Source organism: Molossus molossus, unplaced genomic scaffold, assembly GCF_014108415.1.
Source record: "Molossus molossus isolate mMolMol1 unplaced genomic scaffold, mMolMol1.p scaffold_m16_p_7, whole genome shotgun sequence".
NCBI classification, from domain to species: domain Eukaryota; kingdom Metazoa; phylum Chordata; class Mammalia; order Chiroptera; family Molossidae; genus Molossus; species Molossus molossus.
In genome coordinates, this window is record NW_023425401.1 from 41,724,740 (window position 1) to 41,739,902 (window position 15,163).

A 15,163-nucleotide genomic window follows, 5' to 3' on the forward strand; every position below is an offset into this window, starting at 1 on the left:
TATTGTTGATTAACTGAACATTAAAATAGACTGATCCTATGTGATATGCTGATAAATACTTCCTTTGCTAAATAATCATCTTTCCACATGTATATTGTTAATAGCATAAACAAGATAGCAGATAACAAAAGAAAGCTTGTAAGTTATTTATACACTAAACAGTTTATGATACTTAGTTAACATTTTTTCTGAGGCACATGATATAATGTGTAGGTTATATGTTTATCTAACATTTTCTTCAATATGATGGGAATTAACACCTGTTATGAGAAAATTAGTTTCACAATGAGATTCAAAATGGCCAATTAAGACAAACACCAACAGAAAGGAGGCACGCACCCCTTTAACTTGAGCAGCATCATTGGCAAGCCTGGTCGTCAATGCTCCAGTGGTATTTTTAGGGTCGTCAAACCAGCTCACATCCTGTGCATAGAAAATGATTTTATTATCTTTAAGCCCTATTTATAAGACTCTTAGCTCCAAAGACCATGAGAGGGTCAGTTTTGCTTATCATTTATATCTCCTGCATTTAGCAATCAGGATTTGACACTCAATAGAGGCAAAAAGGGACTTAACAGACAAACACATATATTGGTCAAATTTTTTTGAATGTCCAGTTTGTTCCAAACATGATTTCTAAGTGCTAAGCCTATACAATAGTGAACAAAAAAGACAAAGTTGCTGCTTTCATGAAGCCTGGATTCTAGAGAAGAAAGCCGAAAATAAATACATAAATATTTATGGTAAATATTATTACCATGCCAAGTGGTAATGATGCTATGAAGAAAAATAGAGCAGGACAAGAAGAAAAAAAGTGAGGAAAGGTGCTATTTTATAGACTAGGGAGGTGACAGAGAAGGCCTCTCTAAGGTGACACTGAGAAGAGATCTGAATAAAGAGGAGAATGAGAATATCTCAGCAAAGACAGAAATAGCACATGCAAAGGCCCCGTGGCAAAGGCATACTTGAACTGTTCATGCAATAGCAAGAATGTCTTAAGGGCTGCCACTAGTCTTAAAATCACCTTTGTGTGAATTTGTGAAAGTTTATTCTTCCTCTAGACAGATTTCCTTTCTCATTTCTTCCCTCCCTTCTAAACTGTAGTACCCCTAAACTCCTCTACTCTCATATCTTTATTCAGAGAGTCAGTGCATATATTGACTATGTATTGAAAAACAGGTGATGAGGTCTGAGACGTAGTGGGGGGGGGGGGGGCGTCATGTGCAACCTTAGAGGCAACTGTAAAGATTCCAGATTTTTACCCTGAGATATATGGGTAGCTTTCATTAGGTTTTGGGCAGAGGACTGTGATCTGACTTTCATTTTAGAAGATTGACTCCGGCACTTAGGAGGTGAACCTACTGGATTGAGATAAGAATGGAGGTGGTGAGACCAGTTAGGAGGCTTCTGTAACATTAAACAGAAAGAAAGGAGTCAAGGATGTCTCTAAGTTTCTTCGCCTGACAACTGTGGAATAGAGTTGCCATTCACTAATATGAGGGAAGACTAGGTAAGGAATGGATCCTGTGCGGAGGGGAGAGTCTGGAGCTCAATTCTGCAAATAAATATGAAATGTTTATTGCCTGTACAAATACAGAATTGCTATTCAGCTACGTAATTGTAGTTCAGGGCAGAATAAATAAATTGGGTTTTAAAAAAATCAACCAAAGAAATCTCAATCAAAATTTCACATTCAATATAAAATGACATTTTCTTTGTAAAATCACTTTTGTTTTTAAGTACACAAATATTAAAAAGACTGTTTGTTTGAGGTATAAATTTAAGTCTGTTACAAAAATAACTATGGTCCTAATAAGTTATCTGAACTAGTGATTTGCATTAAAGCAGCATCTATTACTTCCCCAAACATATTTAAGAAAAAAACAGCATTATAACTTATAGCATGTATCAATTTGCTTTTTAAGACCCCTAAGTGCCTCCTCAACTGGAATATAACTTCCTTGAAGACAGGGTTCATTCACGTTTGAATGACTTATAATACTAGGTATTATGCCTTGTAAGCAGATGGCACTTAAATGTATGATGACTGGACTTAATAATTTACAGAGAGGGCATTGCACAAACCATCAGCTCAGCTTCCAAAGTGTAATGGACTTGGGGGTTGGACTGGGGACTGGTGGTGGCATTTGGCCCTAATCCAAGGTCAGCCTCGAGCCTAAGAGGAAGCTCAGCAATAAAAATCTGACTGAGTGTCCTAGGTCAGGGCCCTTGGTCAAATAGTGCTCTGTGACTCATTAGATTCAGCCCTGGCTTTGTCGGTCACTAGCTAGCAATTCTGATAACTGTCTTCTTTTTAAGTGGCACTGAGGTAGGAGTGGGAAAAGACTAGGAAACAAGACAGCTGGGAAAATGTGAATGTCATCCACAAATTCTAACACAGCAAACTGATGTTTCTCAGTCAGGGTTCAAGAGCCCTGGCGTGTCTGGGGCATCCTTTGGAGCACCATTTTATTCACTGGTGAAAGATTAGTAGAAAACTATGTTACAAAGTCACATACAAAAATTTCATGATTGTTAAAGAAACTTTGCTGTTTGAACTGGGCTTGGGCAACATGCCCTGAATCTCTGGTCCACTTTTCCCCAGGAAAACATCACATCTGTCTGTTAGGGTTTTGAAGGTGTAAAATGGGACAGGCATTATATTAAGTCATTATCAACTCGTAACACTGCAGCTTAAATTAGTCTATCAGTCTAGCCCCAGCAAAGAAACTGGGCAATGAAGAAATGGGCTGAGGATGAATTTTCATTTGTGGAAAGGGTTACAGGGCATCTCTGGTGGGGAGAAACACAAGTACTCTGGGTTTCCTAGGAGAAAGAAGGAAAGAAAGAGAGGAAAGGGATGTACGGTACTGAAGGTCACTTCCGCCTGCTCTGCGTATGGCTGCTGAGACAAAGGCTGGAGGTGAATGTGCTCTGGAGACTGTCTCGCAGCCACCCTGTGCCCGCCCACAGCAGACAGACGGCAGGGCCTCTGAGCCTGCACCCGGTGGCATTCAGTTTCATCTTCCAGACGAGACCCAGGGTAGAGCAATGCAGGAGCTTCTCTGAGTCACCTGCGGTGCTCCCACTGCCTGAGTCCATGGGACCCAGCAGTTCTGCACATCCCAGGGCACAATCCCCAATAGAAATACCTGTCTCAGCATGGATCTAAAAACCATGTACCGAAGCCGCTTGGTGAGGATCTCTCCGGCTTTGCCAAATGTGTAGCCCTGTGAAGAATGAGAACACACCATAAGGGGACTATTCGAAGACTCAGGCACTAAGTTCACAAAAGGAGGGGACTTAATGTCATTGCTAAAGAGGACATAAGACAAAGTCAGAGAGCCAGATTTTAAGAGGTGGTTGTGTTCTGGTGACTGTTTACTACGGTGGCACAGCCAGGGAAGCCCAGTTTTGAAATTGACACTGCCACTCCCCAGCTAGCTGGCAGGCCACCTCTGCTTCTCTCTCCCAATGAGCCAGGGTCCATCACTCAGGAAGCTGGAGTTGTTCCCAAGGCAGGGGCACTCTAAACAGGGCGGCTGTACAGTGTATCATCCAAACCAGAATACTTTTGGGAGCGTAAAGGGGTACTATTAATAATTACACCAGGACCTGAGGTGTGAACTGGGAATATACGGTCACTCCAGCCAGAAAGGATGCAGAAGACAAAGGTATTAAATTCAAATTCTTAGTTTCTAAGTTTGAAAAAGCCAAAGCCTTAGAGAAAAGTAGGCCGGGAAAGAAGCCTTACTGAGAATTTTCTACACTACCCTTCTCCATTCCCCAAGGGTGGAACCTGCTGTATCTGGAAGGAAGAAAGTTCCTGGGAAGGAATCCAGGAAGCTGTGATTGTGCAGCCATGTCGGGCCACATCTGGGTCGGGGGAGGACAACAGAACTCTCGCCCCAATGAGTTTGGGGGTGCGGGACTAAAAGGAAGCAGTGCTCCGCTCTCTTTCTGGAGCGCTGGGAGGTGGCAGGTTACAGATGACACCTGCCACACAATGGCATGGCAAAAGCAGAGTAGAAATGGCTGGATGGTGCATCAGGAGAGGAGAGGCCCTACCAACAGCCCCACATCTGTAGAATCAGAGAAGTGGAGGAAGGCGACCATATCTCCACTGTGCTCCCAAGTAGCGTGTTGGACACTACTGAGAGAGGGAAGAAATAGGTGCAAAGAGCACAAGTGAAGAAAAATAAATTCTTCTAAGTGGTCCTGGTAAAGGGGACAGCCAGGCTGGACCATGTAACTGAAGGTGAATGGGGCCACACAATGGGGCCACACACCCTTCTGGTTCACAGCATAAAGCAGACCATCACCCTCCACTCTGGGCTGTAATGTTTCATAACACCTCTGCTAACAGATGCCAACCCAGGGAGAAGAAGCACAGGGAGAATTAGATATTTTGAGTTTAAGCCTGAAGTTACTAAAGTGGTTACATTTACTCAGAAATGACCAGATGGAGGTTTCTGCTATTAGGCTGAATGAAATGTGAACTACCTCATCCACAACAGAAATGTTACTATTCTTATGTTGGAGACAGTATCGCGATGAGAGCTAACTGTTGTTAGGTGCTTCCTCTGACACCAGACACATGTCATCTCATTAAGTCCTCATGACAACCCTATAATCAGCCCCTTATAGAAGCTGAGATTCAGAGAGGCTGCTAAGTTGCCAGAGGCCATGGTTCTCAGGTGGCATACAGCTGAAATCTGAATGGGGGGCTCTGAGAATCCTCACCAGAGCCTGAGATGTCACCCACTGAGCTCCCTCATGTTTCTAAATGAGGGGCTGGGCGCTCTAGCATCAGGCTGGGGACCATATCTACACTTCTGAGGCCCCATAATTCACAGCTTTCAGTCTTACCTTGTTTGCCAGGCAAGCCAGGCTCTAGTCTCCCCACGCATCATCATGGGACTGCTTTAGCTGCCTTGGCTTCACCAATCCCAATCTCTCAAGTTGAAGAGACCAGCTCAAAGCCTCCCTCCCTCCAAATTCCTTAACCAACTTCGCCCTCAGCAATCTTGACCTTCTCCCAACTCTTATGGCATTAAGACTTAGTATGGCAATCCTGACATAGCTAGAATGTCACATCTATTTATATAGTATGGTCAAATTCCCCAATGAGACAGGAAGTACTTCGTAATGAAAGAGTTCCGTCTTTTCCTTTTGTATCTCCTATACAATGTTGAACGATGTTCTATTAAAAATATTACTACATGGCTCTGGCTGGTGTGACTCCGTGTGTTGGGCGTCGTCCCGTGCACTGAAAGGTTGACAGTTCTATTCCCATTCAGAGCACATGCTTGGGTTTCAGGCTCAACCCTTGGTAGGGGGCTTGCAGGAGGCAGTGATCTATGTTTTGCTTTCACATCAATGTTTCTCTCTCTCACTTGCCCTCTCTCTCTCTCAAACACAATAAAGAAATCTTAAAAAAATATTAATACATGCATACACTATGTTAAATAAAGAGACCTATTCAGAAGTCTGTCTTAAAAAATCACATGTGGCTAATAATTCTTCATTCAATAAGTGATCGCAATTGCCTCACACAGGTCTGGGCACTTAGTCACATTATTTCCTTTAATCATCTAGAGGTAGTTCTTGATCCCTATTTTACAGATAAGGATCCTTAGTTTAAATTACTCATTTGCCCAAGGATACAAAATTAAAAACTAGTTCAACTTGTACTCCACCTAGGTCTAACACCAAAACCCACGCTGCCTCACCATACTAATCTCTGAGGGCATCAATTCCTTTGCCCCGTTCTCTCTGACTTCATTAATATTTCAGCTGGGGCAGGCAAGTGTGAAGAGAGGAGGTAAGCAAGTAAGCAAGGGAGCCAGAGGAAGCAAAACATCTTTTTTTTTTTTTTTTAATATCCTAAAGAAACTTGGCTCTAATAGCCTAGTTGATATAGGAACAATTTTACTAAAAAGCAAATTACATAGATGCTTATAAATTCCTACAATGGAATAGTGATGCATTTCTCAAAATCAATAAAGTGAAAATGTAGACATTTACCTGAAGGAAAAATGTAATAAAAGAAATAATTCCAAGGACTAGAAACAAGAGTGAGAACAAGTTGCTGTTCTGTCGTTGTATTTCAGGATCATCATCTCTGGTAAAAATCTGTTAAGAAAAAAAATGGTTTTCAAGTCAATCACTGAAGAAGTCATTCAGGGTCAGACCCATTTTCCATCTAGCACAGTATTCAGGTGTCAAGAGAGTCTTTGTATAATGTACTGGCTTCCCCAATCCCAAACTTAAAGGTACCGAATATTCCTTTCCTTAGAGGCTGACAACAGGTCTTTCATTCCCAAATTGACCCAACACTTTTTCTGCTCATAGTCCCTCTCTGAGTAGACTGCCACACCTACTATGTAAAGTGGAACTGAGAATGCACACTCTCTTCCTCCTTTGGTGGGAAACTACATTGTAGGGCAATTCATTGTTTTACAGTTTGGACAATTGTCCCAAGGTATGACAAGTCCACTGATGTGATTTTGGTGAACCAGAGAGAGGTGGTCATTCACTCAGCACAAAATAAGGTGTTTCCTTGACCCAGCCTTTGCAGGATGGACAGTTAGAAAGCCAGTGGGGAACTACAGCCAGCTGGCCCAACACCACAGGTCGAGACATTTCCAGGGATGGTCAGAGGAGCTACCCACTCCACAGGGAAAGAAAGCAAACATCACTCTGTAGTGAGCCCAAATCAGTGTTGTAACAGAGCCACATTCTTAACCCAGACTTTATCCTTTGTAAAGAAAAAAAGCTTTTTAGAAAAAAAAAATTATATTTTCTGGATTAGTCATTACAACAAAAATAATAGTTACCAATCAGTGAGTTCTTACTCTGTGCCAGGCACTATTCTAAGCAAATTCATGTATACTATTCCTTTTATCCTCCCCAGCACCCCTTGAGGTTTATTTTATTATCATCACTATTTTATACAGAGGAAAACTGAATCACAGAGAGGTTAATTAACTTGTTCAAGGTAACACAGCCAAGTAAGTGATGATCCAAGGATATAAAGCCAAGCAATCTAACTCAGAGCCTACAACCTTAAACTCTGTGTTACAAACCTTCAATGAGGCAGATGGCTGGTTGCCTACCTAATATTTAGCAGCTAATGAGTCAATCCTGGACCACCTGCTTTCAGACCTATTGTTACATAAGGAAATGATAGAAACAAAAAATCTGTAAGCTGAGCTTTTGTTACGCACAGCTAAACCCATTCCTACTTCAATTTCATTTTTTTCCTAATGATACCACTGTCTCTCTGCCTGCCACACAAATGTTAGTAGGGGAATTGGCAAAATATGTTCCACTAGCCAAATGCTTATGTCAAGTTTTAACATGACTTTAGCGTTACAATGGCAAGGGTGAGTATTTGCCATAGAGATGACATAGCCTACAAGGCCTAAAATATTTACCATCTTATCCTGTGTAGAAAAAGAATGTCCTGTATAGAACATCACTCCAAGCAATTGGACACTTGCCTCTTTCTACCCTTTCAGTCCCTAGAACTATAGCTGGCACAAGAAAGACACTGAAAAAATATTTTTTGAATGAATACATTAAACATATGAATGTCAACCCGAAATAAGTTATCCAGGCACAAGTAAACATGAATATTTATGGCGTTGTTGATATAATCAAACATTTGTGCTTTGCCTGTGTTTTATGTAGGAATCAATCTCCTTTCCCAGTGTTTCCAGAAGTTAGGGCAGGGGTTTCCTCAGCGTGGGGCTTGAATATTTGCACTAAGCAGAAAACACTCCTGCCTGGATTGTAACTGTATTGTTGAAAATGCCATCATTCAAAGCAGGTGCAACCAATGTATGTCAATCTCAATCTTTTGGAAGCCGGTCCATCTGTTTGCACCTTCACGCGTGAGATGGACATCTTCCGGAGGCAGCAGGGGTGCCTGCTCACGTCTTGACAAGTGCGTATGTTAGAGAGGAGCTCCCGCCCTGGCCAGTTTGGCTCAGCGGTTAAAGCGTCGGCATGTGGTCCGGAGCGGAGCTCCCTCCAAGCCCATCTGACAAGTATATGAGGCACTCTCTCTGCACAGTGGTGATATGACCTTTCATGAGGTTTACTCAGAGCCTAGTGATGGCAGTAAGGGACAGTCACCTCGTCAGTTTCATGGACTACTACTTTGGGGATCTGGTCTCCTGGACCCTAGTAGAAACTGACTGCCAGGACAAAGGGAATTTCAAAAAATGAGCTTTCTATCACTAACCAGACTTCTATTCTTACATCTTCACACTGCTCAGTTTCATATGAAGGTACATGTTTTTTTTTAATCCTCACCCAAGGACACCTTTTCATTTTTTTGTTCAGATAGAGTGGGAGGGGGAGAGAGAGAGAGAGAGAGAGAGACAGACAGACATCGACATGAAAGGAACACATCAAGTGGCTGCCACCCACACAACCCAACCAGGGCCAGGGACAAACTGCAACCAAAGTATATGTCCTTAGCGGGAACTGAGCCCGGGTCTCTCTGGACCACAGGCCAACGCTCTAACCGCTAAGCCAAATCGGCCAGGGCAAAGGTACATGTTTTTTATGACATTTGTATACAGTTACAAATACAAACAGTTCATTCTTTAGTCAGGACTCACAAGTAAACCCAGAAAGTAAATGTAAACACTCACCCCTATGATCTTTGAAAATATTACAGAAAATGCTGGTTGCAGGCCTCCGTTTATGATGGCACAAAATATACCCACCACAAAATAAGGCCATTCGGTGATATTCAGCTTCAGAATCCTCCAAAAGCTAACTGGAGGTACATTTTCATCCTGAAAAACACAAAATATTACAACAGGCTGGTTAGAAAAAGAATTGATACTTAATTGATAAAATGATGAACAGTTCTTCCATATGTAAAAAAAAAATTTAATGAATATATCTAATTATTTCCTTATCAATTGATGGCTCTTTAGCTTCTTTTTTAAAAAAAAAAAAAAAAGGAGTCTCGGGTTCGATTCCAGTTAAGGGCACATACCCACATACCTCAGTTGAGGTTTGGTCCCCAGCCCTGGTCGGGGCTGTGCAGAAGGCAACCATTTGATATATTTCTCTTGAATCGATGATTCCCTCTCTTTCTCCCTCCCTTCCACTCTATCTGAAGATAAATAAACCAAAAAAAATATCCTCAGGTGAGAATTAAAAAAAAAGGCACTGAAAGATTCTATTATATTACTCCTCTATTTTTAAAGAAATAAGTGATAGTTCCAGAAACATAACAAAAATATTTGCAAGTACGGATAAAAGACCAGAAATGTTTATATTTGAAGGCCCACTATAATCTGTCTCTTCACATTACAAATTTTAATTCTATAATTCTTGACCCATAAATTATCATTCATCAATTCTAACCCGAGTCTAAAATGTTGAGGTTTTGAGTTGTGGAATGCTCTGGGGGACAGAATAGGAGGGTTCTGGGTAACCTTTTCTTGTCCCACCCTAGCCCTAGCTCGAAATCCTTCTCATACCAAGGCCTCCTTTCCACTAAGCTTTCCATCTTGGCTTTGTGGTGCATGAATACTCTTGCGAGTTGATCTTCTTCTTATTAGACTGGATCCTGAATCTTTTGGAGACATTTCCAGGGCATCCATTTCACTTTTTGATTCACTAATTTCATTTTCTACTTCAATTTCATTTCCTGTTGTCTAAAATGAACAAGATATATGCATAAACTGGTTAGGCTCAGTTAACCAATGAAAATTAATCAATGAATATCAGATATCAAGGAAAATGGTAATCTGAGTAAAGATACAGGAAAGTATAATGTTAAACTGCTATTTCTCTTTTTGTAATACATTTGAAAATTAAAACCACTAAATAAGGATTCCCACTAAATATGCCAAAATAAGATTGTACCCACTCCACGTAGCTGAGCTAGTCATTTCTGTTTTGTGGGTGTTTTTGGTTCAATCATGTTTGATTTAGTTCAGTGCTGTCAACAGAAACACAGTACAAGCCATACTGTGAGCCACAGTTGTCATTTAACATTTTCTCAGTAGCCACATTAATAAGTGTGAGCCTGGCCAGTGTGACTCAGTGGTTGAGCATAGACCCATACACCAAGAGGTCGCCAGTTAGATTCCTGGTCAGGGCACATGCCCAGGTTGTGGACCAAAACCCAAGTAGGGGGCATGCAAGAGGCAGCCAATCAATGTTCTCTCTCATCGATGCTTCTCTCTCTCCCTCTTTCTTCCTCTCTCTCTAAAAATCAATACAGAAAAAAAATTTTTAAATAAATTAATTTAAAAAATAAAAAGTGTGAGAGAAGTAAAATCAAATTTAATTATAGATTGTATTTAATCTAATGTATCCAAGACAGGAGCATTTTAACACGTAACAAATACAAATATTCGAGATATTTGCATTCGTTCCTTGCACTAAGTCTTCAGAAGCTGGTATGCATTTTCTACTTACAAACACTTCGATTCAGATAACCACTGTTCTGGACAAGAGCCACATGTGGCTACCACAGTGTGTAGCTCACCTTTAAACCTTTTCAGACTTTTAACTTTCTCTAATTATCCTTCTTTATTTTCCCTCCTTTAAAGAGAAAATAAAATGTCTAAAACAGTGGTTTAATCCTGAAGCCCTCAAGTATTTTTTTTCCACTTCTCAAGATAGTCAACTTTCATTTACTTATAGCACTAAACACAGCAAAATTAGCGTATACCTGATACTTTAGGAAAATCTAGAGTTATACTATACCTGCATTGTGACAAGTCTGAAGTAAATGCCCTTCTCTTTCATGAGTTCATCGTGATTTCCTTTCTCCACGATGACTCCATTATCAAAACCAGCGATGACATCGGCGTTACGAACTGTAGACAACCGGTGGGCGATCACAATGGTGGTCCGGCCTTTTCTGGCCTAAAGACAGAAAAATTTGACTTTTGAACACAAGGACAATTTTATGTAAAAATTTATTCATTCAATTTGTACTGACTATCAATGCCTTAGACATTGTAAAACCATCCATGCTATATAGTCTCTGGCTTCAATAAACATACAACCAGCCCTGGCCGGTTTGGCTCAGCGGTTAGAGTGTCGGCCTGCGGTCCGGAGAGATCCGGGTTCGGTTCCCGCTAAGGGCATGTACCTCGGTTGCAGTTTGTCCCCGGCCCTGGTTGGTCGTGCGGGTGGCAGCCACTCGATGTGTCCCTTTCACATCGATGTTTCCTTCTCTCTTTCTTCCTCTCTCTCCCTCCCACTCTGTCTGTACAAAAAATGGAAAAATGTCCTCGGATGAGGATAAAAAAATAAATAAATAAATAAATAAATAAACGTACAACCAATTGATAATGGTTTAAATTGTGTTTTATTATAATAAAGATAAGTACAAATATGATAGTCACATATTAATAGTATTTACACCTCTAAGTATTTTACTCAACCTCTATCAGCCTAAGTTTACAGTAATAATCAGGGGTTTATACAAAGTAAAAAACCCTACAGCCAGGCATTGGCCAATCAGAGCAGGCACAGGCCAGTGTGCCACACTAGCTATTTCACAGGATATTTGGATGATCAATACAAACAATAAGTAGAAGTCAGTGAGATGGACTTCAACAGCACATTAATCTGAGCTCGTATCTTAGTTCTGCCATTTATGAATTCCAGGGTTTTATCCAATTCCTTTAACTGGCATGAGGCTCAATTTATTCAAATATAAAGTGGGGATAATAATACTACTCATTTTTTAGACTCAATTGTGATGACTAAATAAAATAATGTACATGAAGCATTAGGACATACATATAGAAGTACTAAATAAAGGATACACTGCCTAGGTGAAGCAGTGTAGAAACGCTGGAGAGCTATGTAAATGTTTTATTTATTTTTTTTCCTTTTTACATTTTTTTATCTTTATTGTTGAATGTATTACAGATATTCCTCATTTTTCCCCCATTGACCTTCTCCTCCCCACTCCTGTCCCAATCCTGCCTTTCCCCACACTGTTGTCGGTGTCCATTGATTATGCATATATGCATATAAGTTCTTTGGTTTATTTCTTCCCACCCCCCAATCCCCCATCCCTTTGAAGTTTGTCACTCTAGCAACCAATTTATACTTCTTAATCCCTTCACCTTCTTCACCCATTCCCCCAAACCCCCTCCCATCTGGCAACCAACAAAATGTTCTCTGTATCTATGAGAATGTTTCTGTTCTGCTTGTTCATTTTGTTTGTAGATTCAATTGTCGATAGATATATATTCATTGCCATTTTGTTTGTTCAAATTTTTTATCTTTTTCTTCAAAAAGAACCTTTGACATTTCATATAATAATGGCTTGGTGGTGATGAACGCCTTTGGTTTTTCCTTGTCTTGGAAACTCTTTATATGGCCATCAATTCTAAATGACAGCTTTGCAGGATAGAGTAATCTTGGTTGTAGGTTCTTGTGTTTCATCACTCTGAATATTTCTTGCTATTCCCTTCTGGCCTTCAAAGTTTCTTTTGAGAAATCAGCTGACAGTCTTATGGGACCTCCCTTGTAGGTAATTAACTGCTTTTCTCTTGCTGCCTTTAAGATTCTCTCTTTGTCTTGAACCTTTTGTATTTTGATGATGATGTGTCTTGGTATGGGCCTCTTGGGGTTCATCTTGTTTGGGACTCTCTGTGCTTCCTGGACTTGTATGCTTGTTGCCTTCACCAAGTTAGGGAAGTTTTCTGCCATTATTGTTTCAAATAGGTTTTCGATTTCTTGTTCTCTCTCTTCTCCTTCTGGCACCCTCAAGATGTGAGTGTTGGCACGCTTGAAGTTGTCCCAGAGGCTCCTTATACTATCCTCATTTATTTGGATTATTTTTTCTTTTTGTTGTTCTGATTGGGTATTTTTTGCTTCCTTATATTCCAAATCGATGGTTTGCTTCTTGGCTTTACCTACTCTACTATTGAATCTGTGTAAATTATTCTTTATTTCAGTTAGTGCCTCCTTCATTTTTGACTGGTCTAATTTTATGCTCTTGAGGCCCTCACTAAGTTCACTGAGGTTCTCACTAAGTTCACTGAGCATCCTTATAAGCAGTGTTTTAAACTCAGCATCTGTTAGGTTGCTTATCTCCATTTTGCTTAGTTCTTTTCCTGGGGTTTTGTTCTATTCTTTCATTTGGGACCTGTTTCTTTGTCTCCTCATTTTGGTTACCTCCCTGTGTTGCTTCATGAGAGGTATGGTGCTATCTGACACCAGATGCTGCTTGTTTGAAATAATTTAGGAAAACCTGAAGCAGAATCCAAGACAGGCCAATCCTATGGTAAAGCAACTGGCAACAGCTTCAATGGGCCTCAAAGTTGTGTGGGGCGGGGTCTCAGGGAGTCATCAGGGCGGGGCTACCAGTGTGAGTCACGTTGCTGGATTCCCAGATATGGCGGCTGTCTGCCGCCCCACGGAAGGGCTCACCAAAAGAACGAAGGCCTCTGACAGCACGTCTGTCCCGGAGAAAGCCCCCTCTCCAGCCCTCGCTCCAGTGCCAAACAGCTCAGTTCTTCCCTGTATGTCTCTGGCGCCCCTCGAGCTGCCTCCCCTCCAAGCTGAGAGAGAGTAAGTCCGATAAGTCTGTGCACAGGCCCTTTAAGAGCAGCTGCCTGGGGCTCCAGCCGCCTCAGGTTCCCTGAGCCTCAGTTCATGCTGGTTTTCCAACCAGAAGTTATGGGGACTTCTCTTCTGGAACCCTGAGTGGGACACCTGGTATGGGATGGGGACCCCCCTCAGTCCTCAGGGAAGACCTTCCCAGCCGAGGTATCCTCCTGATTTTTATCTGCCACACGTGGGTGTGGGACCAGCCCGTCTGCCTCAGCCCCTCCCACCAGTCCCAATGAGGCTGCTTCTTTAATTTTGTCATTGTAGGACTTCATTCAGTTCGATTTCAGGCAGTTCTGAATGATGGCTGTTCTGTAGTTTAGTTGTAACTTTGATGTGGTTGTGGGAGGACGCGATACTACGTTTTCCTATGCCACCATCTTGACCGGAAGCTCTGAAGAGCTATGTAAATGTTTTAAATTGTCAATGTCATTTCTATTTTAATATGAAACGCAGCCAGATAACCAGAACTTGTCTGAGATTTCTTTAGGCTTTGTAACTTTCTCAATGCTTATGATTTCTGTCACTCTATTTTTCTCCAGGAACTAGTAATAAAATTCTCAAAACAAACTAAAAAAAAAATGAAAGGTATCCAGATCGATATGAAACAAAGCAGAAAACTCCAAGGAAAAAACAAACAAACATGTAGGTAGTGGCAACTAGAAAGTAGATAAGACAATGGCTCAAAAATCTTTGGTTGTTTTCAAGAAAAGGATAATAAAACCTTATTTTTAAATGCAACCTTTTAAAACAGTTTTTTTAAAAAAATAATTTAATACATAGTTCTATTGTAGAATAATAAGAAAACACAGATGTGCAATTACAGATAAGCACAATGAAGGAGGAAAACGCCACAATTTTGGATCACACAATTTTTATAACCTTTTTCCCCCCTCAACAATCTATTAAGCACAATGACAGGATGTTTAAAGGAACACACAGTGTTGTTTTATTATTAGAGAGAGGAAGAGTTGGAACAAATACAAGTTCATCTTTGAATTCTACTGTGACACTGCGACTCAGAGCGCTTTCGGGTTAAAAGGTCTCCACATTCCCCGTCCTCACAGAGCTGGCCTGGTTGCCACTATATGCCAGAGACGCGCCCCCAGTGCCTGGCACAGAACACCACTCATATCCAATTTGGTGAATGAGTCACATGGACTCAAGAATTACAGGAAGGTCAAACCCAGTTGATAGTCAAGGGCATTCCGTGCCCCTCTCCTGGGGATAAGAGGTTTCTAATTTCTCACAGAGTCTTCATCGGACATTTAACATCTTGGAAATTAAATGTGACCCTTCAGATTATATTTTCGCCTTCTTGACAAAAGTTAAAACTCACCAAACCTCAATTACGAGGTTACCTCTAAAGCTATGTTTTCAGGATTACGATGAAGGCCAATTTTTCTCTGAGTCTGTATTTATCATTGTTTAATTTAAAAAATTTTCAAGTACCTTTCAATGAAAATGTATTTATCTCTACTCAAAAAAAATAAATAAATAAATAAACAGAAATTAAACAAACAGATCCAGAAGTCTGGTTATTTTA

The 15,163-nt window shown here is 40.8% G+C and overlaps 1 protein-coding gene across 1 annotated transcript in view; it reads right to left on the minus strand.

Moving 5' to 3' along the window:
• The window catches only part of LOC118619596 (phosphatidylcholine translocator ABCB4), a 205,226-nt gene that overhangs the window by 149,757 nt on the left and 40,306 nt on the right, over positions 1–15,163 (minus strand). Inside the window, exons 13-18 of the mRNA XM_036246272.1 lie at positions 10,747–10,908; positions 9,510–9,686; positions 8,667–8,813; positions 6,028–6,135; positions 3,153–3,230; positions 340–423 (exon numbers count right to left, since the gene is read on the minus strand). Coding sequence (XP_036102165.1) covers positions 340–423; positions 3,153–3,230; positions 6,028–6,135; positions 8,667–8,813; positions 9,510–9,686; positions 10,747–10,908 — 756 coding nt within the window. The remainder of the gene's footprint in view (positions 1–339; positions 424–3,152; positions 3,231–6,027; positions 6,136–8,666; positions 8,814–9,509; positions 9,687–10,746; positions 10,909–15,163) is intronic.